This window comes from Dendrobates tinctorius, unplaced genomic scaffold, assembly GCF_039654945.1.
Source record: "Dendrobates tinctorius isolate UK_male_01 unplaced genomic scaffold, ASM3965494v1 ptg000028l, whole genome shotgun sequence".
Lineage (NCBI taxonomy): Eukaryota > Metazoa > Chordata > Amphibia > Anura > Dendrobatidae > Dendrobates > Dendrobates tinctorius.
In genome coordinates, this window is record NW_027361696.1 from 60,528,500 (window position 1) to 60,556,266 (window position 27,767).

The window sequence follows — 27,767 nt, forward strand, 5'->3', positions numbered from 1 at the left end:
CGGGCTCAAAGATGGCGACTAAGGAGAAGGGAAGTAAAGAAAAAAACCGCGTGGAACCATGGGGCGGCTCACATGACCTTGCCCTGCGACCTCAGTTCTCTGATTCGACCAATGAAAACCTGCGATTGCCGGGTGTGCTAACCAATGAGAGGAGGCCGCGGCGCAGGTTAGGTTGCGCTGCAGGAATCCCATTGATTGACATTAGAACTAAGCCAATGAGTTTAATGAAGCGAGGCGGGGCTTTGAGCTTCAGCCCAATCAGCTGAGACAGGAGGCGTGGTTTCAGCGGCTAGCAGGTTCGGCTGGGAGTATCGTGGGTGAGTGTATGTGAAAGATCCCGGAGACCCCTCTAAAGGGAAGAAAAGAGGTGAGGAGAGGGCGACCTGGAGCGGGGAGGGCTGTGGAGGCTGGCGGGGGTCGTGCACACGGCGGGGCAGTAAGGGCCGCACGTCTGGCTGCCGCATGCAGTATGAATGGGACATGCTTGGAAGGTTATTGGAGCAGGCAGGGGACAAGTGTGATCCTGAGGGTGAGGCCCCTGCCGGTCCTTTATGTATGGAGAGAAGTGCTCAATTAGCAATTGCTGCATGTCTCTTATTATTATGATTATTATTATTTATTTATATAGCGCCATTGATTCCATGGTGCTGTACATGAGAAGGGGTAACATACAAATTACAGATATCACTTACAGTAAACTAACAATCTTAGACTGATAACAGAGGGGAGAGGACCCTGCCCTTTTGGGCTTACATGCTACAGGATGGTGGGGAAGGAGACAGTAGGCTGGGGGGGGGGGGTTGCAGCAGCTCTGGTGTTGGTGAGGAGGTAGCTCCGATAGTTATGAGGAGGCAGCGGGGATCATTGCAGGCTGTAGGCTTTCCTGAAGAGATGGATTTTCAGGTTCCGTCTGAAGGATCCGAATGTGGTTGATAGCCGGACGTGTTGGGGCAAAGAATTCCAGAAGATGGGGGATATTCGGGAGAAGTTTTGGAGGCGGTTGGGTGAGGAGTGAATAAGTGTGGAGGAGAGAAGGAGGTCCTGGGAGGATCGGAGATTACGTGAGGGAAGATATCGGGAGATTAGTTCAGAGACATATGGAGGAGACAGGATATAGATGGCCTTGTAGGTCAGTATTAGTGATTTGAATTGGATACGCTGAGAGAGTGGGAGCCAGTGAAGAGACTTGCGGAGGAGAGAGATGAATTAGTCGGGAAGCAGAGTTAAGGATGGCCTTGAGAGGTGCGAGGGTGTTAGCAGGGAGTCAACAGAAAAGGATGTTGCAGTAGTCGAGACGGGAGATGATGAGGGCATGTACAAGCATTTTAGTAGCGTGAGGGTTGAGGAAGGGATGGATTCTGGAGATATTTTTGAGCTGGAGGCGGCAGGAGGTGGAGAGAGCTTGGATGTGCTGTTTGAAGGACAGGGCAGAGTCAAGCGTTACTTCGAGGCAGCGGACCTCCGGTACGGGGGAAAGCGTGATGTCGTCAATTGTTATAGATAGGTCAGGTAAGGAAGATCTGTGAGCTGGGGGAAAGATGATCAGTTCAGATTTGTCCACATTCAGTTTGAGGAAGCGGGAGGAGAAGAAGGAGGATATGGCTGATAGACACTCCGGGATTTTGGAGAGCAGAGAGGTGACGTTTGGACCAGAGAGGTAGATCTGAGTATCATCGGCATAAAGGTGGTACTGGAATCCGTGGAACTCTGAGTTGCCCCAGGCCAAGTGTATAGATTGAGAAGAGTAGGGGTCCTAGAACAGAGCTTTGGGGGACTCTCAACAGATAGCGGGTGGGATGAGTAGGTGGTGTGGGAGTGGGAGACGCTGAATGTGCTGTTGGAAAGGTATGAGGAGATCCAGGATACGGCGAGGTCTTTGTTGTCGAAGGAGGAGAGGATCTGTAGTAGGAGGCAGTGGTCAACTATGTCAATGGCAGAGGACAGGTCTAGGAGCAGGAGTATAGAGTATTGTCCGTTCGCTTTGGCTGTAAGTAGGTCGTTAGTAATTTTGGTCAGGGCTGTCTCAGTGGAGTGATTGGGGCAGAACCTAGATTGTCAAAGAGCAGGTTAGATGAGCGATGGGAGGAAAGTTCAGCGTGGATGTGCTGCTCCAGGAGTTTGGAAGCGAACCGAAGCAGCGATATTGGACCATAGCTGGATAGTTGAGCTAAGAGAAAGAAATTTGATATATTGAAACACAGAGGTTTGGCTTACCTTATGTTCACTTCTGGCTCATTTCTGGCATATTTCTGTTATCCTTAAAAAGACATCGTTTTTTTTTCTGTACTTTTGGGATAGATACGCTCTTTTGATCGCCCCTTATTACATTTTAATATAATGTTGCGGCGACCAAAAAAACGTAATCCTGTCATTTCGATCTTTTTTCTTGTTACACCGTTTACCGGTTGGATTAATTCTTTTTATATTTTGGTAGATTCTGAACGCGGCAAGACCATGTTTTCTTTTTTTAAATCATTTTCTTTTTTAATGGGATAATTTGAACTATTGTATTTTTTTCATATTTTTTAAAAACGTTAGCTTTTTACTGTATTTAGTAGTCCCCTTAGGAGACTTGATGCTGCGATCGTCCGGTCATTTGTGCTACACTTTGCAAGGCTTCAGCACTGCTGTGTAGAGAGAAAACCACAATCTCTTATGAGCATGAGCTAAACGCTGGCCTTCACAGGAGGATCATATTGACAAGCACAGAGGTCTTCAGCAGAACCCTTTCTTTCATAGCAACCCATCGGGACCCTGCAATCACGTCACGAGCGCGCCAATAGGCATGTGTAGTGACACATCCCTCACGATCCTGGATCAAAGTCAGGGAGCCGGCATATGCTTTACCAGTAAGGGGTCAAAGGTGTTTTTTATAGCGTATCTCTATTGAGAACACATGCACGCTCAGAGGAGAGCATGCATGTGTATGATGGAGGAGTTGAGAGGTGCACGTTCATACGGGGCAGAGTTCCCTCCTGATTGCAGTGGATCAGGTCTTGCACAATCTCATCCGCTCGCTGTAGAAACAGTCGGTTCAGATTATACGTCTGCAGTTCGTCCTTTTATTTCCATTGTAGATGCATAAAATGGAAAACGTGCAGCTACTATTTGCTCACATGACTGGATTCTTTGGCAGAAATTTGATTCCGACTTTGGGATGTGTGGATTTGTGCACCGACTTAGCGGGGCGTCAGAAGTTTTGCTGTCAGTTTAATTCCCCCTTTCCACCTTCATTGCAGGGTAAGGTTCTAGTGATGAGCGAACGTGCTGGGATAAGCATGCTCTCTGAGCATGCTTGGGTGCTAACAGAGGGTATTTGGCATGTTTGGGAAAATATTTTCGAGTTCACGCGGCTGTACGTCTCGCTGCTGTTTGACAGGCGCAACACATGCAGAGATTGTCTGTTTGTTAGGCAATCCCTGCATGCTTTGTGGCTGTCTGTTCCGTCATGTAAACACCCCCTTAGTCTATGTGCGCACGTTGAGGATTTGCTTTTGTAAAATTCTGCGCAGATTCTGCCTCTCTTGGCAGAAAATGCAGTTGAAATTCCTCATGGTTTTTATGCAAATTTTCATGTGAATTTGTATACGTTTTGTAAGTTAAATAAAGATATATTATTTAACAAGAAAAAAAGAATTGTCATGTCATTTTCTTGTCCAACCTCTTCTTTTTCATTCTCCATTGAAGATGCACACCATGATCAAATATAATGTTTACACACACAACAAATGTGTGTGTGTGTGTGTGTATATATATATAATGTATGTACAGATGAAAAGTTTGGACACACCTTCCCATTCAAAGAGTTTTCTTTATTTTCATGACTATGAAAATTGTAGATTCACTCTGAAGGCATCAAAACTATGAATTAACACATGTGGAATTATATAGTTAACAAAAGTGTGAAACAACTGAAAATATGTCTCGTATTCTTGGTTCTTCAAAGTAGCCACCTTTTGCTTTGATTACTGCTTTGCGCACTCTTGGCATTCTCTTGATGAGCTTCAAGAGGAAGCCGATGTTAATATTCTGGGAAGGAACCAATAGCCATAAAGGTTCCCAGGCTATTAGTATCAGCTCACAGATGTTTGCTTAGCATTTACTGACTAGTTTACAGGGGAACCCCAAAACAAAATTGACATGGGGTACCCCTATAAAATCGATCCAGCAAAGGCTAGGCAGACAGCTGCAGACTGATATTAATAGCCTGGGAAGGGACCATATATATTGGCACTCCCCCAGGCTAAAAACATCAGCTCTCAGACGCCCCAGAAATGGAGCATCCTAAAGATACGCCAATTCTGGCATTTAGCCTCGCTCTTCCCACTTGCCCTGTAACGGAGGCAAGTGGGGTAATATTTGTGGGGTTGATGTCACCTTTGTATTGTCCGGTGACATCAAACCCATGGCTTAGTAATTGAGAAGTGTCAATAAGACACCTATCCATTACTAATCCTAAAGTTATATGGTAAATAAAGACACAACCAGAATAAAGTCCTTTAATTGAAATAATCACGCAGACTCCTTTATTGAATCTTAATTTACCATACTTACTGTATTGCCTAATCCCCGAATCCCTCGATCTCCTGCAACAAAAATAAAATAATAAACCAACATAAATACTCCCTGTCCGACGTCCATTTATCGAGTTTTCCACAGCGATTTCACGTGTAGAACAGTCACATTGTAAGATGTGACTTGTCTACCCGGCCTCCAATGATACACTGACAGGAGGTAATCGCTCCTGCAGTGTATCACTGAGAGTTCACCGGAGTTCGTGCTCTTACGTCACCGCTGCATGAGAATTTCCTCATGCAGCGGTGCCACAATGACAGCACGAACTCCGGTGAACTCGCAGTGTATCACTGAAGACCGGGTAGAGCAGTCACATCTCCCGATGTGACTGTTCTACATGTGAGATCGTCGTGGGACACTCGTTATTGAATGGACTATGGCGGAAAGGTAAGTATATGTTGGTTTATTATTGTTGCAGGAGATCGAGGGCGTCGGGGATTAGGTGTTTGGTGAATATGAATTTTTTTTTTTTTTTTTTTTTTTTACAGTTGAACACAGTCGCCAGATGATTGGACTACTATCCCGTCATCGGCTCATGCTGTCACTGTATATGTGACAGCAGACATAGCTGGATCGGAGTAGTAGTCCTGTCAGACTCCTGCAGAGTCTCTGCCCACACATTCTTCCTCCTTCCTTTCCGCATCTTTTTTCACATGCACATCCGTAGCAAATCTGCAGACCTTTTTATACCTGCGGTGTGGCTGTGAATTTGACTGACTCAATGTTAGTCAATGGGTGCAGAAGCGCTGCAGATCCACAAAAAGAATTAATATGTTGCGGAAAATAAAACGCTGCGAATCAGTTTGGAATTTTCTGCAGCATGTGCACACGAATTCTGGATTCCCATTGTTTAGCATTGCTTGACCTACCCTTTGCGGATTTGGTGCAATGCCGCGCGGAAAAAACGCTGCGGATCCCCAACGTGTGCACATAGCCTTATTGTTAACCAAACTAAAAGACTTATTACAATCTTCATAGTTTTGTATTATATGTGTAAATACAAGCACTTTTGCAATTAGCTGCTAATAAAAATTTGCAGCCGTTCTTGAGATATTAACACTTTTCTTTTGCTTACATCTCATTACCTAGGAGACCAACCACTGCTGCTGTCTAGCTTGCAAGCACTGTGTTGAATCTAGCAGGTAAAGGCGCGCTGGGTTCAAAACAATGGAAAAGAGTTGGAAGCACTACCCAGGCTCTGCTGGCTAACAGCAGTTGTCGGTCCCCAAGGCGACGAGTTGAAAAGTAAAGTGTTAATATCTTAAGAATGGCTGAAAACATTTTACTAGAAAGTAAATTGCTCGTTTTTACAAGAACAATGCCCATTTATGTAGAAGGGAATTACCCGAGGTAGAAAAAGGGGTTGCAGATTTTGTACAAGGCAGGCTTTTTTTTTCTTTATTTTGGGGGATCTATGAGTGTATTCTGGTTGGCCTCCCCTGCGTCGTGTCCTGGACCCAAGCAAAAAAATCACATTAAATTATTCCATGAGTACTGAGGCTTGCTGCAAGAAAAGATAATGGGTGCCACAACTTTAGGGGTTGTGCAACTGCACCTCAGTCAAATGCTTTTTTATTTTTGCAATTTTTCCAGAATATCAGTTTGGCTTGTTCTCTAATTTCTGATTTCCTTTATAGCCAAAATGGGGAACGTCTTAGCTGCCAGTTCTCCTGCACCCCCTCCTGCCGGATCTCCCCCCGCCCCAGGTTTAGTAACAGTACCCCCTGGATTCACAATGCCTCCTGTTCCTGGCCTCGGCACAGCTGTAGAGAAGAAAGAACCCCAGGAGGAGCGGTTACCTAATCCGGGAACCTTTGAGGAATGTCACCGCAAATGTAAAGGTGAGAGGCTGTGCTTTGTGGCTGCTGCTAATGTCTTGGGTGTACACAAGTCTTCTCCATCCTCCTCGTGTCTGTTGGTTTGTGAACGTGAGCTCTGAGCCTACGTGAGCCATGTTTAAAGAAGTCATATAAATTGCTGATGGGACCCCCCTTTAACACCTTCACCCCCGAGCCTGTTTTCAGTACTGACCAGTGTCACTTTATGTGGTAATAACTCTGGAGAGCTTCAACGGATCAGTGATTCTAAGATTGTTTTTTTGTGACATATAGTATTTCATGATAGTGGTAAATTTAGGCCGATATTTTTTGCATTTTATTTGTAAAAATATCGAAAGTTTGCCAAAAATTTTTAAAATTTTGCAATTTTCAGACTTTTAACTTTTATGCCCTGAAACCAAAGCGTTATTTCACACATAATAGTTAATAAATAGAATTTCCTACATGTCTACTTTACATCAGCATAATTTCTGAAACGTATTGTTTGTTAAAGGGTTAAATTTGACCAGTGATTTCTCATTTTTCAAGCAAAATTTACTTAACCAATTTTTTTTAGGGATCACATCTGAGGTGACTTTGGGGGGCCAATGCGATAGAAAATATCCAGAAATGACACCATTTTAAAAACTGCACCCCTCAAGGTGCTTAGCACCAAGAATTTTGTTAACCCTTCAGTTGCTTCACTGGAATTAAAGCAGTGTGGAAGGAAAAAAATGAAAATTTTACTTTGTACCACAAAAATGTTGATTGAACCCCAATTTTTTTTAAATTTTAATAAGGGAACCAGTATTTAAATGGACCCCATATAATTTGTTGTGCAATTTCTCCTGAGTACACAGACACCCCAAATGTGGAGAAAAACTACTGTTTCGGCGCACGGCAGGGCTCGGAAGGGACAGAGTACCAATTTAACTTTTTGAGCTCAAAATAGTCTCGAATTGAGAGCGGACGCCAAGTCGCGTTTGCAGAGCCCCTGAAGTATCTAAACAAAGGAAAACACCCCACAGCTGACCCCATTTTGCAAACACCCCTCAAGGAACTTATCTAGATGTGTGATGAGCACCTTGAACCCCCAGGTGCTTCACAGAATTTTATAATGTAGAGCCATGAAAATGGAAAAAACAAATTTTTCCTGCAGATGTTGGTTTTGCCCCAAATTTTTCATTTTAACAAGGGTAACAGGAGAAAATGGACTGCACAATTTGTTGCGCAATTTCTCTTGAGTACAAAGATACTCCATATGTAGGGGGGAAAACTACGACAGGACTCGGAAGGGAAGGAAAACCAATTGAATTCTGGAACGCAATTTTGGCTAGATGCCATGTCATATTTGAAGAGCGTCTGATGTGCCGAAACAACAGAGACCCCCGCAAGTGACCCCATTTTGGAAACTACACCTCTTGGAAAAATTCATCTAGAGGAGTAGTGAGCATTTTTAACCTTCAAGCCATTCACAGAATTGTCTAACATTGGGCTGTCAATAGAAAATTACCATTTTTTTTCCACTAAGTGTTGCCTTTGCCCCAAGGTTTTAACATTTTTACACTGGGAAATGGGTAGAAATTACATCAAAATTTGTCCGACAGTTTCAGCTGATCGTGGAAATACCCCATATGTGGCAGTACAGTAATACTTAGTCACACGGCGAGTCTCAGGAAGGAAGGAGCGCTATTTTCCTCCTACTCTGCAGGTTTTCCTAAAATAGTTTGTGGGCTCCTTACCAGAGCCCCTAAGTGCTAGAAGAATAGAATCCACCTTCAAGTGACCCATTTTGGAAATTACACCCATATGGAAATTTATCTACAGGTGTAGTGATTATTTGACTCCACTGGTGTTGTCCTGAAACAAGCAGCAGTGGATGTTGCTGTGTGAAAATTGCAAACTACTGTTGTAGTGCCCAGCTCGTGCTTCTGGAGACATGTACCTGTAAATTAGTTGGGCTCTCGTCGCTACAGAAATGCCAAACATGTGGACGCTAAATGTTGATTAGACACATTGGGGCTCAGATCGGAGGGGACATTTGGATTTGGGAGCACAGATTTTGCTGAATTTCTTTTGGGGGTCGAGTACCTATTTCTCTTTTCCAGAGCTTTTGTGCTACTAGTAACGTGGAAGCCCCCTATATTTACAATAACAAATGACGGAACTGAGTGGGGACTTGCTTTTTTTGTGGATTGATTTGAAGCTTTTATTGGGATTATTTTAACCCCTTTTCGATGTCAGGCGTAATAAGGCGCCAACGTCGGTATCCCTCCTTTTGAGGGGGGCTCCGGCGGTGAGCCCACATCTTTCCCGGGACATGTCAGCTGTTTTGAACAGCTGACATGTTCACGGAACAGCCGCCGGTGGAATCGCGATCCTCCCGCTGCTATTAACCCATTTAAATGCCGCTGTCAAACGCTGATAGCGGCATTTAACTTGCACTTCCGGCCATCAGACTGGAAATTCATCCACCGGTGACCCCCGTCACGTGATCGCGGATCACTGGTTCGTTGGCATGACAACCAGAGGTCTCCTGGAGACCTCTATGGTTGTCAGTGACAGCTTACTGTGAGTGGCGCTCATAGCAAGTGAGTAATTCTGCTACATAGAGGCGATCTGATCATCGCCTCTATGTAGCAGAGCTGATCAGGTTGTGGCAGCTTCTATGGAGATTATTGAAGCATGGCAAAAGTAAAAGAAAAGTTTTTAAAAATATAAAGAAAAAATCACCCCCCCCTTTCGCCCCCCTTTAAAATAAAGCAAAAAAAAAATTAAACATACACAAGTTTGGTATCGCCGCATTCAGAATCGCCCGATCTGTGAATAGAAAAAGAATCTGATCGATAAAACGGCATAGCGAGAAAAAAAAGTTAAAAACCCCAGAATTACGTTTTTTTGGGTTGCCGCGACATTGCATTAAAATGCAGTAACGGGCAGTCAAAAGATCGTATCTGCACCAAAATGGTATAATTAGAAATGTCAGCTTGGCACGCAAAAAAATAAGCCCATACCCAACCCCAGATCATGAAAAATGGAGACGCTACAGGTATTGGAAAATGGTGCCATTTTTTTGTTTTTTAAAACAAAGTTTGGAATTTTTTTTCACCACTTAGATAAAAAAGAACCTAGACAAGTTTGGTGTCTATGAACTTGTAATGACCTGGAGAATCGTGATGGCAGGTCAGTTTTAGCATTTAGTGAACCTAGCAAAAAAGCCAAACAAAAAACAAGTGTGGGATTGCACTATTTTTGCAATTTCACAGCACTTGGAAACTTTTTCCCATTATCTTGTACATGACATGATAAAACCAATGGTATTGTTCAAAAGTACAACTTGTCCTGCAAAAAACAAGCCCTCACATGGCCATATTGACTGAAAAATAAAAAAAGTTATGGTTCTGAGAAGGGTAGCAAAAAACAAAAACGCAAAACCGTAAAAGCTCCGGTCATGAAGGGGTTAAATAACATTTGGCATCACATTGAGCACTTATATCGGGGTTTCCAAATAAATATCTGAATAATGTGATTCAGATGAGACACCCCCCCCCCCCTCCGGGGATCCATTCACTATAATGAAACAGCAGAGTTACTCTGGACGCCGTCTGACCTCTGTTTAGCTGTGTCCTTTTCAGAAGTGCACAAAACTTTGGTCGACCGCGCTTTTATGCAATCCTAAAAAGACAGACACCGCCGGATCATAGGTCAGATGGCGTCCACAGTGCCTCCATCTGCCTTACAGGGAATCTTCAGACAGAGGTTCCGTCTGAATCATATATTTCAGAAATTTACACATAAGCCCTGGTGTAAGTGCTCAATGCAGAGCGCAGCATAAATGTGCGCCGAGCCTTACTGCAATCTTTGGAAGGCAGAAAGAAAAAATCAACAGCATGTGAAGAGTTGGCTTTATTTTCACGCCATTCCTCGTGCGGTATTAGTGATTAGGCGACTTTATTCTTCGGGTCGGTGCGATTACAGAGATACCAGATTTATATCGGGTTTTCATGTTTGGCTGCTGTCACACATTAAAAGACGCTTTTTTTTTGCAAAATAAACTTTTGAGTCACCATATTTTGAGAACTATAATTCTAACGTATTATGGCCGACAGAGTCATGTGCGGGCTTGTTTTTTGTGGGACGAGTTGACATTTTTGTCGCTAACATTTTCGGCTCATGACTTTTTGATCGCTTTCTATTCTGATTGTTTTGGAAGCAGAATGAACAAAATCCAGCAATTCAGGAATTTTGTTTTTTGTTTTTTTTAATACCGTTTCGCATGTGGTCAAATTGATAAGACCGCTTTATTCTTCGCGTCAGTACGATTACAGCGATACCTCATTTACATATTTTTTTATGTTTGGGCCAGTCCTGTGTCATCGGGAAGTCAAATTTCCTACTCCTGATTCCTCAGTTTCCCAACTGACTCCACATCCCTGGTTTTGGTTCTTTTAAACAATTATAGAAAAAATATTTATTTTTGCATTGTTTCATTCCGAGAGCTAGAACTTTTTTTTATTTTTCTGCTGACGGCGCTGTGTGGCGCCTTGTTTTTTTGTGGGACAAGATGACATTTACAGAGATACCATTTTTTCTCTTTCTTCTCATTGGGGACACAGGAACCGTGGGTGTGTGCTGCTGTCATTAGGAGGTTGACACTATGCATGAAAAAAAGTGAACTCCGCCTCTGCAGTATACACCCCTCCGACCGGCTGTAGGACAATCCGTTTTGCTTAGTGTCAGCAGGAGGTGGAAAGAGGTCTCTCGCAGACCCATGCCTACCTCAATGTGTGTCATTCCTTTTTAGGTAACCATGGATGGATACAGAGTAGATAAGTAGATATGCTACATCTGTATTCCCACACCGGGATTATGAGTACGGCGTGTACTGCCACCCCCTGTCCTCATGAATCCCGCGGACAGGACCCTATCCCCTAACACAGGACTCGTGTTCAGGTGGCAGCTCCGGGTCCTGACCTTCGTCTCCCATCACTCGCCCACCAGAGCCTGATGATCGAGAGAGACGCCCTGCAGAAAAGGTTTGGGACAGCAATCTTTTCATGCAGGTAAACCGACCCCTGTTACCGGCTGAACTGGAGGTAAGAGGCTGCAGTGTTGTATGATCTGCTCACCAGCCGCTCTGGCTGAATATGACCGCTGTAATCAGCACTCGGGCTTGCAGCCCATGGCTCTATACTTAGTTTAAGAGCCAACACTTACTTTCAAGCACGCGGTGCAGCACGGTTCCAGCCTCCTCCCGTGGCAGCGTTATGGCCCTGGGCTCCAGAAGGAGCCCAGCACGGCCGACGCCAGATTCTGGCTCCTTGTAGGCTCCGCCTTCCTCTTCCTGGACCAGCGCCATCTTGGTGCTCCAGGAGGCCAGAGCAGGGCCCCGCCCACCACTTCCGGGCGGGGATTTCATAAGGCTTCTAGGCAGTGGCAGGGCTGTTCACCTCGCTCTCTCTCTTCAGTCTTCGGGCGGCACGGACACAGGTCATGGGTATGTGAGTACTGCACTACAGGTTGCTCCCTCACTCCGCTCTCTACCCCCGACGGTCGGCACCAGATAAAACCTTTCAGTATGCCCAAGGGAGAGCAGTCCCGCTCCTCCTTCTCATCCGCTTCAGTGACCTTGGTCATATATTTTGTATGTACCAAATGCAATGTCAGGCTTCCTTCAGGTCAGTCCTCGCCACTCTGCTCAGATTGCAGCAGACCTACAGTGTCACCCAAGCTAGAGAGCAGGTGCAGCTCACCCCCCCCCCCCCCACCCCCGCTTTGCCTGTCAGAGCTCCCACATTACCTCTGGAGCAGGAGGAAGCTACCTTGCCTGCTACCCAGGGGCCATCCATCGCCACGGGAGACAGCGAGTGTGCACGATGGGCCTCTTCCTTATCTAAGTCCAAGGCCGACCTTACCAAGGTATCACAGACCTTAGTAACGGTGCTTAACAGATTGCCACTTCAGACTCCAGTGGACACAGGAGCACCAAAGGAGCCTCGTTTTGGGCCTTCTAGAGGCCGTAAAAGGTATAGACAGGACCACCAACCCAGGTCCCCTTCTCACTCCATCTCACCGCCAGAATTCAACTGGCCGTCTGCTTCCTCCCAGTTCTCATCCCCGGAATCAGGCGAGGCATTATCAGAGACACACTCAGAGGAGGGTTCTGAGTATGGACCAGAACAGTCCCAGGAAAAGGATATGGTTCAGGGCCTCATTGCCGCAGTCAATGAGACTTTTAACATTGGGGACACCACATCAAAACCTAATGATCAGGTTTTTTCATTTAAGCGTAATAAGTCCCCCTCTAGGGTCTTCACCTCCCACAAGGATTTTGAGGAAGTGTTGGCCAGGGAAAGGAAAAACCCAACCATGCGGTTTCAGAGAGGGAATCATTTAGGATTCTATATCCCTTCCCTCCAGATCTCACTGCCAACTGGACCGCCTCCCCTTAGGTGGACCCACCAGTGTCCAGACTCACTACCAATACAGTCCTCCCACTCGCCAGTGGGGCAGCCCTAAAAGATCCCACTGATAGGAGGATAGAATCCCTGGCAAAATCCGCCTTTGAGGCAGCAGCCGCTACATTGTGTCCAGCCTTCGCCTCAGCCTGGGTAGCTAAGTCTGTTACAGAATGGGCCAAACAGCTTAGACAGGGCATATTAGCCGGGGCACCACCAACGGAACTGGCGGAGTTCGCAGATCAAATCTCATGCCGGGAGGTATATGGTATCAGCGGCCCTGGATGCTGTGTCTTGCGCAGCTCAAGCATCCAGTAACATGGTAGCCGTCCGGCGGAAGGTCTGGCTAAAGGCTTGGCAGGCTTATTTGTCCACAAAGAAATCACTGACCAATCTGCCATTTCAGGGCACCTGGCTCTTTGGGTCAATGTTAGATCAAATCATTAAGGATGCAAAGGGGGGGGGTGCAAGCTTCCTTCTCCCTCAGGCCAAATCTCGTCGATATGTTTTCAAACGTAGGGCTCAGCCCTTTCGCCGTACCCCAGCGACAGGCACTTATGCTCAGGGCCTGCAGAGGTCGCAAGCACCGAGAGATAGGAGGAAGGTATAATTTCGGGCCACCCCGTCATGGCATTCCTGCAGTTCCAACAGCAGAGCTACCAGGTCAGGGCCGGGCAGAGCCACTTCAGCCTGACGCCAGCAGAGAGTCCAACTCCCTTCCCAGTACCTCTCCCAGACTAGGAGGTCGCCTTCTCCTCTTCAGAGATGTCTGGCAGAATGCAGTAGAGGATATCTGGGTAAAGGAGGCAGTGTCAACAGGATGCAAGATAGACTTCAACGCGCTTCCGCGAGATCGCTTCTTTCTATCGCAGCCACCAAAAGACGCTGCTATGGCTCTAGGTTTTTTTGCGGCAATCGACTCTCTCCTCAATGCAGGAATAATCGTCACCGTTCCCGAGCAGGAATGTTTTACCGGCTTTTACTCAAACCTGTTTGTGATACCAAAAAAGGATGGCTCAGTTCGTCCCATACTAGACCTCAAAAGGCTAAACAGATGGGTCCGCGTACGCCATTTCAGGATGGAATCGATTCGGTCGGTAATTACGTCTAAGGAGGATCAGGAAGTCCTATGTTCCATAGATATCCGGGACGCCTACGTACACGTCCCCATTTTTCAGGGACATCAGAGGTTTCTGCGTTTTGCTGTCCAAAAGCAGCATTTCCAGTTTGTGGCCCTGCCATTTGGGCTGGCAACAGTCCCCAGAATTTTTTCAAAGATTATGGCAGTGATAGTTGCTATATTAAGGGTCAAAGGCATAATATTGGTACCATATCTCGACGATATTCTCGTCAAGGCGCCCTCCTTCGCTCCGGCCCAGGAAAATCTAGCGGTAGTTTTAAACACGCTCTCCCGGTTTGGTTGGATCATAAACAGGGAGAAATCCCACCTAACGTCAACACAACGCCTAGAATTCTTAGGAATGGTAATCGACAACCGCCGCTCAAGGGTCTTTCTCCCAGAAAGAAAGTGGATTACCATCCAGCAGGGAATTCGCTCTCTGTTGAAATTCCGGCTTCTATCCTTTTGCGCTGCCATGAGAGTCCTGGGAAGAATGGTGGCAGCTTCAGAGGCAATACCCTTTGCCCTGTTCCGTTCCAGGATACTGCAGAGGAACATCCTCCTTCAGTGGGACAGGTCCATCTCTTTGCTGGATCGCCCCTTCCTCCCCTCCATTCAGAACAGGGAGTCCCTCAAGTGGTAGCTGACCTCCCCCCTTGTTCATCTGGAACGGCCTTTTCCCCCTGTCCACTGGCAGGTAGTAACTACAGATGCCAGTCTCCTGGGCTGGGGTGCGGTATTCCGCCACCTGACTGTCCAGGGACAATGGTCAAGGCTAGAATCCTCACTATCAATCAACATTCTAGAACTGAGGGCAGTCTTTCTAGCACTTCTACATTGGGATAGAGACCTCAACAACCAGCCAGTCCAGATTCAGACGGACAACGCCACGGCGGTGGCATACGTCAATCACCAAGGGGGAACCAGAAGTCCCCGGGCACTGGCCGAGGTATCCAGAATCTTCAACTGGGCAGAAACCGCAATTACTGCAATTTCGGCAGTTTACATTCCCGGAACAGACAACACGGCCACCGACTTCCTCAGTCGGGTGGGGCTCGCGGCAGGAGAATGATCCTTACACCAGGAAGTGTTCCGTCAGATATGCCAGCTATGGGGGGACTCCAGATGTGGACCTCCTGGCATTGCGACAGAACAGAAGGGTCCAACAGTTTGTCTCAAGATACCGCGATCCTCTAGCAATAGGGGTCGACGCGCTGGTCATTCCCTGGACACAGTTCAGACTCCCTTACCTATTCCTTCCCCTTCCTCTCCTGCCCAGGCTGCTAAAGAAGATCAAGGCGGAAGGGGTGCCGATCATATTGGTTGCCCCGTACTGGCCCAGGAGGGCCTGGTTCGCAGAAATTATCAATCTTCTCACCGGCACCCCCTGGAGACTCCCCGACAGACCAGATCTCCTGGCTCAGGGGCTGTTTTACCACCCGAATTCTCGGTTGCTCAATTTGACTGCATGGCCGTTGAAACCACAATACCACGAGTAGCGGGTTTTTTGGACCGAGTCATTAATACAATGATCCAGGCTAGGAAGCCTTCCTCTTCCAGGGTCTATTATCGAGCCTGGAAGGCCTATTTTGGCTGGTGTGAGTCTAATCACGTCACACGTATGCCCTGTTCCCTGCCATCTGTCCTAGTTTTTCTCCAGGCAGGGTTAGATGGCGGTCTGGCCCTAAGTTCCTTGAAAGGCCAGGTGTCTGCTCTCTCTATTCTTTTTCAAAAGAATTTGGCCTCCCGCTTACAGGTTAAGACCTTTCTGCAAGGAGTGGCACATGCGGCCCCTCCTTACAGATCCCCCTGTGGCTCCATGGGATCTTAACTTGGTCTTGGAAGCCTTGACAAGTTCACCCTTTGAACCCCTACAGGAACTTCCCATGTCTTTGTTGTCCTGGAAGGTGGTATTTCTCGTAGCCATCACCTGTATTAGGCAGGTTTCAGAACTAGCGGCATTGTCCTGTCGTCCTCCATTCCTAATTATGCCCTATGACAAGGTTGTGGCAGTGGTGAGTTCTCCGACCTGAAGGAAGTTTCTGTCTTTTCCCACCCCAGGGACTGCTTTTAGACGTCCCACGGTTCCTGTGTCCCCCAATGAGACGAAAGAGAAAACAGGATTTTGGTTGCTTACCGTAAAATCTGTTTCTCAGAGTCTTCATTGGGGCACACAGCGCCCTCCCATGGTTTTATTACGTGTAACGAATATATGATGACTTACATGATGTCTCCTCCTACTGCTTTTTCACTAACTGATTGTCCTACAGCCGGTTGGAGGGGTGTATACTGCGGAGGCGGAGTTAACATTTTTTTCATGCATAGTGTCAACCTTCTAGTGACAGCAGCACACACCCACGGTTCCTGTGTCCCCCCAATGAAGACTCTGAGAAACAGATTATACGGTAAGCAACCAAAATCTTGTTTTTTCCATCTGTCTTTTTGATGACACTTCTTTTTTTGTCGGCATGATAGTTTTTGACACTTTCCTTATTAATGTTTTTTGCGGAGTACACTGAAGAGGTTAAATAGTGTGACCGTTTTGTTTTATAAGTCAGGTCGTTCCTGACGCGGCGATGCCAAATATGTCAGGGTTTGTTTTTTTATTATATGATTTTTTTTTTTTAACTGTTTTTACATTTTTACATAGTCCCTCTGTGGGAGTTTAACTTTTATTAGTCTGATCGCTGGTATAATGCAATACACCAGCACTACAATGCTTTTTACCTGTCTGCCTCGCCAGCTCTTTCTACTGCTCCATATCCTGAGTATATTCTGACTGCTGCTCAGCAAGCAAAAATCACCATGGGCTCATTATGGATTCATCATTTTTTGTATCATTTCTTTCCCTTTCAGAGTTATTCCCCATGCAGATGGAAGGCGTGAAACTGACTGTGAATAAGGGACTGAGCAATTACTTCCAGGTGAGGATGAGACTGAGGCCTGGGAGAGAAAGCGGCCAATATTGTATTTGCTGCTCAAATTCTGACTCCTGCACTGAAATTTCAGAAAACTTTTCACGTCTGAAAAGTTTTTGGATTTGTGGGGATCCAGATTCCAAGTCCCCTGGCACAATAGCTTTGATTAATTGTGCCCTTAAACTTTTCCACTTGAAAACAAGTTCTACAGTGGCATGTATAAGTTTGAGCACCCCTGGTCGAAATTACTGTTATTGTGAACAGTTAGGCAAGTTGAAATGATCTCTGAATTTTAGGCAAACAAATAAATATATATTTTCTTTTACATTCTAAAAATTACAAAAGGAAAAATGGGCCAGCGCAAAAGTTTGGAAACCCTTGGAGATTTGTGTGCTCAGATAACTTTGACCAAGGTTTCAGACCTTAATTAGCATATTAGGGTTATGGCTTGTTCACTATCATTAGGCCAGGTGATGCAAATTTCCCACCTTTATAAAAACCCAGCCTCCTCTAGCCTTGTGCCATGGGTTCTCCAATGTAGCTGCCTAGCACTCTGAATATGGTGGAGGCTCACAAAGTAGGAGAAGGCTATAAGAAGATAGATAAGTTACCCTTTCTTCATTTTGAAATGTAATTAATAAATGGCAGTTACCAGGAATAGTGGAGGTCAAGATAAGGTCTGGAAGATCAAGCAAAATTTCAGTGAGAGCTGCTTGTAGGATTGCTAGAGAGGCAGATCAGAATTTGACTGTAAAAGACGTACAGAAAGATTTAGCAGACTCTGGAGTTGTGGTACATTGCTCTACTTCTCAGCGACACCTGCACAAATATGGCCTTCATGGAAAAGTCATCAAGAGAACACCTCTCCTGCGTTCTCGCCATAAAATTCATCATAATAAGTTTGCAAAAGAACATTTAAACAAGCCTGCTGCATTTTGGAAACAAGTCCTGTGGATCGATGAAGTTAAAATAGAACTCTGTGGCCACAATGATCAAAGGTATGTGTGGAGAAAAAAGGGCACAGAATTTCAGGATAAGAACATCTCGCCAACCATTAAGCATGAAGGTGTATCAGTCATGCTTTAGGGTTCTGTTGCAGCCAATGGCACAGGGAACATTTCACGGGTGGAGGGAAGAATAGATTCAATGAAATGTCAACAAATTCTTGATGCAAACATAACACCATCTGTAAAAAGATGAAAAGAGGATGGCTTCTACAAATGGATAATGATCCTAAACACACGTCACAATCCACAATAGACGATCTCAAAGGCGCAAGCTGAAGGTTTTACAATGGCCCTCACAGTGCCTAGAGTTGAACATCATTGAAATCTGTGGCTAGACCTCAAAATAATGTGTAAGAAGATGGACCGGACCTGGGGTACCACTCTTGCGCCGTTTCTGGGACTGTCACCATTGTTGCCCGAATGAAAGCTTTCCAACCCGGACCGACCTTTGCACTCAACAGTAGGAGGCAGGTCTTTAATAAAAGGCGCTGTATGTGGGAAAGGGGGAGCATACTTGGCAGGAAGACAGAGCGCACAGCAGTGGAATGTTGGTGCTCCTTCCCTCAAGCATCGTGATAGCGCAGGCCCGCCCTGTAGATTCCCTGTGTCCAGGGACACTGACTGTGGACAGCAATCTGCCGGGTGCCCGCTGTCTCCCGTTACCAAAAGTTGCAGATGCTTTGGGCCGGTGGGTGCTGCGCGCGTGCCGCCTAAGACAGATCAGGTGACTCAGAACTGTGTAATTCCTCACCTGCCTACTGTTGCCGAGCTGAGTCATGCTCCAGTAGTAACAAAGACTGTTCTGCATTCCGTACAACGAACCGTGGATCAAGGACCCCGCTTAGGACAACGAGGACCTACCGCCTTCATCAGGAACCGGACCCCCTACCTCTTCAGGACGACACTGGAGACATCACGCGCCACTTGCGTGGGCACCACCGTTGGAACCTACAGCTCTGCAGTCAGGAAGCCGGCGGACGGATAAGTTAACCCTTTCATGAACAGTTGTTTTACTTTATACCTCACCTTGCACCCATACCTTGCTAATACCACCTCCCTTATTTCCCTGCGTGACTTATACCTCTGTTAATAAATCTGTTAACCCTTGCTCTGCCTCCTATCCGTCACCGCATCCCGCAACCTGCTCACAGATGCAAGACGACCCAGGAATCTCACAGACCTGGAAGAATTCTCCAAGGAAGAACAATGAAAATCCCTCAAACAAGAATTGAAAGACTCTTGTCTGGCTACAAAAAGTGTTTACAAGCTGTGATACTTGCAAAAGGGGTGCTACTAGGCACTAACCACACAGGGTGTCCAAACTTTTGCATAGGCCCATTTCCCCTTTTGTAATTTTTAATATGTAAAAGATGAAAATATTTTTTTCCCGCTAAAATACAAAGGAAAGGTGTCATCTTTAACTTTAAACAATAAACATAATTAAAGTTGCACTCTGTAGTTCTACAGCACGTCAATATGAAATATGAATATCAATACTGCTTCTGGATACAAGGAAACAAATGAGACACTTAACGCATAATTTTGCCAATTCATGCATGGCCAGCAGCCAATGACATGACTAATGTGCTGGGTCCTACGTCTCTAGTGTGAATAGCTCCTTAAGACTGAAGTTTGAATTCCTGGGTAGATGTGAACACCTCTCTTCAAAGTATGAATTTATGGGTAGGTAGAACCCTGTTGCAATTGAAATCCACCTCATGCTGGAGGGCGGAGTGCTCGGTCAGAGAGCTAATATACAAATGACAAAAGACTGACTGGCACTACCAAGCTAGTGTGAACAGGTGCATACTAGGAGCAGCCATCTCCATTTTTTTTTTGTATGCAGTTAGGTCCATATATATTTAGACAGAGACAACATTTTTCTAATTTTGGTTCTAGACATTACCACAATGAATTTTAAGCAAAACAATTCAGATGCAGATGAAGTACAGACTTTCAGCTTTCATTTGAGGTTATCCACATTAAAATTGGATGAAGGGTTTAGGAGTTTCAGCTCCTTAACATGTGCCACCCTGTTTTTAAAGGGACCAAAAGTAATTGGACAGATTAAATAATTGTAAATAAAATGTTCATTTCTAGTACTTGGTTGAAAACCCTTTGTTGGCAATGACTGCTTGAAGTCTTGAACTCATGGACATCACCAGACGCTGTGTTTCCTCCTTTTTGATGCTCTGATAGCAGGGCTGTGGAGTCGGTAAGCCACAGTTGCGACTCCGACTCCTGGATACAAAATATATATGGACCTAACTCTATGTAGATGGCTGCTTTTAGTATGCACCAGTTCACACTAGCTTGGGAGTGCCAGTCAGACTTTTGCCATCTGTAAGTTTAGGCCTTTTAGGGATCATGTCATCTTCAACTTGCTTAACTCTTCACAATATCACTAATTCTGACCAGGGGTACCCAAACTGTTACATGCCACTGTATGAGCATTAAAAATAATGAACGTCTGCACAGCAATGTCAGTACCGACCGGTGACGATGTGTCTTGGGATGACGGTCACCAGCGGCCTCTTCCCACCTCGCTCTTGACATTAATAAGTCTCCGTCTTTTATAACTTCTTTTATCCATTAAAATCCGCTCAAAGAAGTGACCGGTCCATTCTTCCGGAAGCCACCACTATCTTCTATATAAAGTTTTTAGACATCGGTGACAAAAAGCACTGGGAAAAAACCACTGCTGGCATTGTCCTGAAACGTCTTCTGCTTCAAAAACAATGCGAGTACGCCAATGTCGAAAGCTCCCTGATGGTCTCTCCGATAACTCTTTATGCAAGGAGTAATAGATGGCGTAACACTGAAATTATAAATGGCAAACTATGCAAAATGTATAAGGAAGCTCAATTGCAAAAATGATTTTGTACATGTATATAAGTACAAGGAAATGGTACCTGCTCTGTCACTGTATTGTGACTTTACACTTTTGGTCTTTTTTTTTTTTTACTCCTCCTTCATCTCAGGTAAATCATACGATCGCCCTCAGTACGGTTGGAGACTCAAATTACCATTTTGGAGCCACATACGTGGGAACAAAGCAGCTGAGCCCGACAGAGGTAAGATGTGACATGTTATGGTGGTCTGCCATCTGCAGTCATCATGCAGGGTCTTATTCCTTGTAAATAAGACCCTGCATTCTCTGCCTGATGATTGTGCCCGGGATCACTGCGGATAAGTGATAAATATCCTTCACAGTGAAAGCTCTTTAAGCTTACAAGGACGCCGGTTGGATCTAACGTTCAATCGTCACCCTTTTGATCCTGCAGTTTTGGCTTCGCTCCATTGTTGCCTTTTGATCCGGTTGTGTGTAAAAGGCTAAATAAAATGTAATTAAAAAATGTGATTTTTATTTTTCACTAATAATGGCAATGTCGCCGAGGTGAATATTAGAAGATTCATGTCATTGTTTCTTTTCCCCGTCTCCAGGCGTTCCCAGTATTAGTGGGTGATGTGGATAACAATGGCAGCCTGAATGCACAAATAATCCATCAGTTATCTCAACACATAAGATCAAAGGTGGCACTACAGGTGAGAGATGAGCCCACCGCGGTAATGTACCCGGCGCCTGAACCCAGTCCACACAAAGGGTCACCAGCTAAATATACTGTACGCACATCCCTGTGGGGGTCTTGTACTGTGCACACATCCCTGTGGGGGGGGTCTTGGACTGTTTCACACATCCCTGTGGGGGGGGGGGTCTTGAACTGTTTCACACATCCCTGTGGGGGGGGTCTTGGACTGTTTCACACATCCCTGTGGGGGGGGTCTTGGACTGTTTCACACATCCCTGTGGGGGGGGTCTTGGACTGTTTCACACATCCCTGTGGGGGGGGTCTTGGACTGTTTCACACATCCCTGTGGGGGGGTCTTGGATTGTTTCACACATCCCTGTGGGGGGGTCTTGGACTGTTTCACACATCCCTGTGGGGGGGGGGTCTTGGACTGTTTCACACATCCCTGTGGGGGGGGGTCTTGGACTGTTTCACACATCCCTGTGGGGGGGGGGTCTTGGACTGTTTCACACATCCCTGTGGGGGGGGGTCTTGGACTGTTTCACACATCCCTGTGGGGGGGGGTCTTGGACTGTTTCACACATCCCTGTGGGGGGGGTCTTGGACTGTTTCACACATCCCTGTGGGGGGGGGTCTTGGACTGTTTCACACATCCCTGTGGGGGGGGGTCTTGGACTGTTTCACACATCCCTGTGGGGGGGGGGGGTCTTGGACTGTTTCACACATCCCTGTGTGGGGGGGGGGGGGGTCTTGGACTGTTTCACACATCCCTGGGGGGGGGGGTCTTCCCTGTGGGGGGGGGTCTTGGACTGTTTCACACATCCCTGTGGGGGGGGGGTCTTGGACTGTTTCACACATCCCTGTGGGGGGGGGTCTTGGACTGTTTCACACATCCCTGTGGGGGGGGGTCTTGGACTGTTTCACACATCCCTGTGGGGGGGGGGTCTTGGACTGTTTCACACATCCCTGTGGGGGGGGTCTTGGACTCTTTCACACATCCCTTTGGGGGGCGTCTCTGACTGTTTCACACATCCCTGTGGGGGGGTCTCCTGCTGAGATCAGCTTCCAGTTCCCTTCTCTGTTGTGAAAGGGCAGCTATATGTCTCAGACAACCACCATTATGATAATGAACATAAGGACAGTTTTTTATGTATTTATTTCTCCTCTGTCCTACGCCTTCCTCTCTAGAGTCAGCAGTCCAAGTTTGTGAACTGGCAGATAGACACAGAATACCGAGGAGAAGACTTCACCGCTGCAGTCACCCTAGGAAACCCAGACATATTAGTAGGATCCGGTGAGCGTGACCTTTTTTCTTCATTATTTTGTACTCGCGCCCCCTAAACCTTCCCTATATAAAGTGTATCTCTAAATGTCACCCCCCCCATTCATTTATAAGAGAAATATTATGTATTGGTCAGTTTCATACATTTTTGTGCAGTTTCAACTTGTCTTTCTGCAGCATTCCCTTTACAGAGCCATGGAGATGTCTACCTGCATCTGCCACAAGGTGGAGCTCAAGAGCGTGCTTTACATCAATGTATAAGCTGTGCACAGGGAGCTCCCTCTATTGGTGGCTGTGGACAGCTGCCTTTTATTCATTAATAATGATTTTTGCAGCTAAAAATAAAATTTCCTTAGTGAAGCTTTATGCTGTAAAGCAGAAGTGTTACCCATCCACAGTTACGGTGCACGTCGACATCAGTTATTTATTAGGGCATTTGCGTACCATTCTCTTACCCCATCGTCTCCATTTTTTTCCTTTAGGTATAGTAGTTGCTCACTATCTCCAGAGCATTACTCCTAGTCTGGCACTGGGAGGGGAACTCGTTTACCACAGGCGTCCTGGGGAAGAAGGAACAGTCATGTCTCTAGCGGGAAGATATACAGGTAACACGAGGGAAGGAAGGCAAGTTCTAAGAGAAATCCTAAAACTTTGCAACTTCCCTCCCACTTATGTGTCAGATTCATCGTGTTTCCTATTTTTCCACTTTTTGAGCATATTCCTGACATATGCCATGACTAGATAGGGGGCACTGGTGCGTCCTTGGTCTCTACAGAATACATGAGTGCCTACGGCAGCGCGTGTATTGTGCACTAACGGGCCAAGCTCTGCGCCCTTTGTATGCACATTCATCCTAGAATATGTGGGGTCTGTTGAGTTTGCCCAAATTTTTTTTAGATTTTTCATCTTGGGAGTTGATTTGCATAAATCCAACTAATTGCTAATTGTCGTCAGGCAGGCTGCCATTTTACTACATTTTTTACAAGGCTGGCAAGGAGTTTAAAAGATAAAAGATCACATTCACTTGTGTAATTCTGCCCCCACCTGTCCTGCCATTGCAGCTCCCCCGCACCCCGTTTGTCCTCTTTCACCCGCGCCCCGTTTGTCCTCAAACCATTTCCCTGTGTGTTTTTTTTTTTTTTTTTAAATGCTATGGGGTCTGGAGAGTCCTCTCAGCATAATGTCTTTTTGTGGCAGATTTTACTCAGACTATAAGGTGTGTTCACACTGAGTTTTTATTTTTGGAGCAGAAACTTTCCAAATCCTCCTCAAAAACATGGCATTTTTGCGCCAAAAACTTTTTTTTTTTTAAACTGAACATACCCTGAATTGTATTGGTTCAGGATGAAGCTACTGACCAACGCAAGCAAATCTGCCCAAAATGGGATTTCAGAAGAGATTCACTCCTCTCTAGTCCTATTATATACCAGGGATGTTTAAGGATTTCCATAATTTCTTTAAAAAAAAAAAAGTGGATTAAATTTAAAAAAATGAACCTAGCGTCTGCAGGAAGTCAGCAAAAATTGGCAGAGAGCACCTAAGTAAATGTTAAGTGAGGAGATGACGTTTTTTTTTTAATTCTTTTTTTTTTCCTTTAGCCTTCCTTCACAATTTCTGGTAAACTCCTTTAATTCTTTTGCTCTTGTCCTCCAAGTTTCCAGGTCGCTCTGTGCACTATAGGTCCTTTATAACACAATCTACTGCTGGTTGGCAGTGAGAAGTTGCCAAATCCACACGCCCATCTCTGCTTTTCAACTATTGGTTGAAGCTGCTCCTCTCTTCCCGCTGTACCCGCCCCTGCAGAACACTTTGCACATATTGCTGCAAATAATCACTTTTTTTTTTATTCTTTAAAGCTCCTAATTGGACGGCGACGCTCACGCTGGGACAGGCCGGGGCACATGCAACATATTACCATAAAGCCAATGACCAGGTATGTGATGCAATCTCTTCATCCGTTTAACGGATGTCCTATTAATCAAGGAATAAAATGGGAAAACCCCCGAGGAATTGTTTTTCACCATATTTTTCCCGCCTCCGCTGTATTGTCATTTCTTCTTATCTTTTGGTTTCAGCTTCAAGTAGGAGTGGAGTTTGAAGCCAGCACCCGGATGCAGGACACCAGCGTCTCTTTTGGTTACCAGCTGGACCTCCCCAAAGCCAACCTGCTTTTTAAAGGTAGGAGCTGCTCTTTCGTATCACCACCAGGGGGCGGTGTGGCTTTTCTGCATTTGTGGCTGTGGATTTCTTTCCCCGTCATCAGTGCAGTGTTATACGAAAAATCTCAGCTTTTTTTTGACTGTAAAAAGGAAAAAATGAACGAGAGGATACAGAGATCACTGCTCACGACAGCGGTGTGCGGAGGTTGAATATTGACATGCATTTTTTCTAATATTTATTTTTTTCATTTGTTCTTACATTTTCACCATAACTTTTTTAGACCGTATTTCCAATCTATGAAGAGCTTGATTTGTTCCACTTTTTTTTTTTTTAATATACGGTGTAACTTCCAGAGCCATACAACATTCCACACCTATTAAACCTTGCAGGACGGACCCATTTATGGCCTTTTTAACAGTTTTTTTTTTTTCTCTCATAATTTTTTTTTTTTAGTTGCCGGAGTATAGCTGTATGAGGGGCTTTTTTTGTTTTTTTTCAGGGTGAAGTTGTATTTTGTCATTGGAATCATTTTGGGCTACTTTAGAACGTCTTAAAAAAACAAAAACTTTTTATTAAATTTAAAAAGGGAAAAATAAAAAAGGTCACTGTTCACTGCGATGCACAAATAAAGTGTCAATGTAGTTCTGTATGTCAGCGTGATCACAGCTGTTCCAATTTATACAGCTTTTTTACTTTTCTTTTTACTGTATAGACATTGGTATGTAAGGTGTTAAAGGGTACACCAGATATTGATCTGCTTTCCTCCATAGTAATAACCTCAAAAAATGAACAACCAAAAAAGTCCAATGGAATAAAGACTTAAAAATATTTTTATTTAATTACACAGTAAAAGGGAAATCAAAACAAATGGACATAATACAATACCATAATCTATCATAGTATAAGGAGATAATTACATCATGAGCACATGGGCCATAAGTAAATACCGTGATCATATGATATCCATGAACAATATAAAGTGCATATAGTGGACAGACCTAAGGTCTGTATACCCAAATAAAGTGCATAGGAAATGTAATAGGATCATAAATACCCGTGGTAAGTGGCTCAGTGTGTCTCCAGCTCCCTCCCTCCATAGTAAGTCATAAGTGTCAGATCCCACAACCACCGATCTGATATTGGCTCAGACTTGATGTAAACTCTTTGGCACGGCTCCATTCGGTGAGTTGCCGGAGCGCATAACAACTGATCGGTGTAGGATGATTGATGTCGGACCGCCACCGATCTCATACTGGTGACTTATAGCAAGGATAAGACATCAATATTCGGCGTCTGGACAACACCTTGATCTCGGCCGTTGAACTGTATGCCAGGTTCGCTCTGGCTAGTAATAACCTTTCATTTTTCTCCCTCCCCCCCCATTGCAGGTTCGGTGGACAGTAACTGGATCGTCGGCGCCACTTTGGAGAAGAAGCTCCCGCCGCTGCCCCTCACGCTCGCAATGGGCGCCTTCCTCAACCACAAGAAGAACAAATTCCAGTGCGGCTTTGGCCTTACCATCGGTTAACACCGGCTTCTCCTGCTCATCTTGTGGTCTCCCCTCCGCAGCCGGACAAGTGGCCCCTCCCTCCTGCTTTCTGACTGTCTCCAACCTCCCTCCTGCTTCCCCAGACTCCTCCTGCAAGGCACATTTTTTTTTTTTTTTTTACAAAATTTCTTTTACCATTGGGGGCAGTGGAGGGCGGTGAAGGAGCCGCCTGTGAATATTTAATGTAGGTACCTAGAATGGTGAGGAAGCCGCCCCGTTGTCCTTTCCGTCCCCCCTCTGTCCGTTTTTGTGTGTCCAGGGAGTTATCCCCAGGAATCACTTTTATTTTTTACCCTCCTTGTGAGGATTTTGACGTGTGACTGCTTGGAGGGAGGGGGGTCTTCTTCTGAGTGGTGATTGTTGTCTGCCCCGTCCCCGCCTGTATTTCTTTCTGCTGCAGCTTATTAGGGAATGGTCTTGTCTCAGAGGTGGTGGGGGTCTGTCCTGGTGCTGGACCTGAGCTCTGTGTCCTTAATCACTTTGTGCTGCAGTCGGAGGGGAGGTATAAAGGGCGGGGGGCGAGTCCCGCCACTACCTCCATCTTTAGGAGAGTGGATGTAAATCATGTTTATAAGTTATAAAGAAGAAGAAAACAATATGAAATTGATCTTTTACACAAAATAAGACACCTAGCCCAAAGCAAAGTCCTGACCGGGGGCCTGTACAGCACCAATAAAGTGACTTCTGCGATGGGATCTGACTGCTGTTTCTCGTTCTTGTGTCCATCAAACCATCAAAAATGAGAAAAAAAAACAACTTATGTTACAGAAACAGTGCCACCCCTTATCCGGTTATTGTGTCTAGTATTGCAGCTTAGCTCCATTGTAATTAGGGCAGAGCTGTAATAGGAGACACAGCCTGTTATAGAAAAGCAGGACGCTCTAAGGTGACCCGATCATATCTGTCCAGACCACCAGACGTCTCGCGGCTCTTGTCCTGTTTTCAGAAGATGTTTCTTTAAAATTATTCCAAAACATTTTTTTTCTTAGCACGCTGCAGTGTCGTTCCTCTATTGCTCCTCCTGGAAATGTATAAATGATGTGATGGCCATTCCCCTTACAAATAGGACAATGCCCACCCATTCTCAGGAAGAATAACGGAGGGGCAATTTTTTTTTTTTTTTAGTAAAACAAGGTCGATCTGCTGAAGTCGCAGCTTACAGGATCTGCTGCTGATGACGTGGGGCCAGGTGTCACATCACATCTTCATGGAGACATTGCTTTTGGTGGGATTTAAAGCCAGGACCCTCGTTCTCCCGCATCACATTTTGTCTACTCTTGTTACCTTAAGTCTCACTCCAGGTCTTGATATACAAACTAGGTCCCTGACTCGCACACACAGCAAAACCCAC

At 45.5% G+C, this 27,767-nt stretch overlaps 1 protein-coding gene across 1 annotated transcript; it reads left to right on the forward strand.

Annotated features, from left to right (window-relative positions):
• Positions 1-394: 394 nt before the first annotated feature.
• Positions 395-27,116, forward strand: TOMM40 (translocase of outer mitochondrial membrane 40). Its single transcript, XM_073570807.1, has 10 exons — positions 395-529; positions 6,213-6,416; positions 16,827-16,894; positions 20,877-20,969; positions 21,340-21,441; positions 22,614-22,719; positions 23,190-23,312; positions 24,564-24,640; positions 24,783-24,885; positions 26,256-27,116. Exons 1-10 carry the CDS (start codon positions 463-465, stop codon positions 26,393-26,395), a joined length of 1,083 nt encoding a protein of 360 aa, XP_073426908.1. The 5' UTR covers positions 395-462; the 3' UTR covers positions 26,396-27,116.
• The last annotated feature ends 651 nt before the right edge of the window (positions 27,117-27,767 follow it).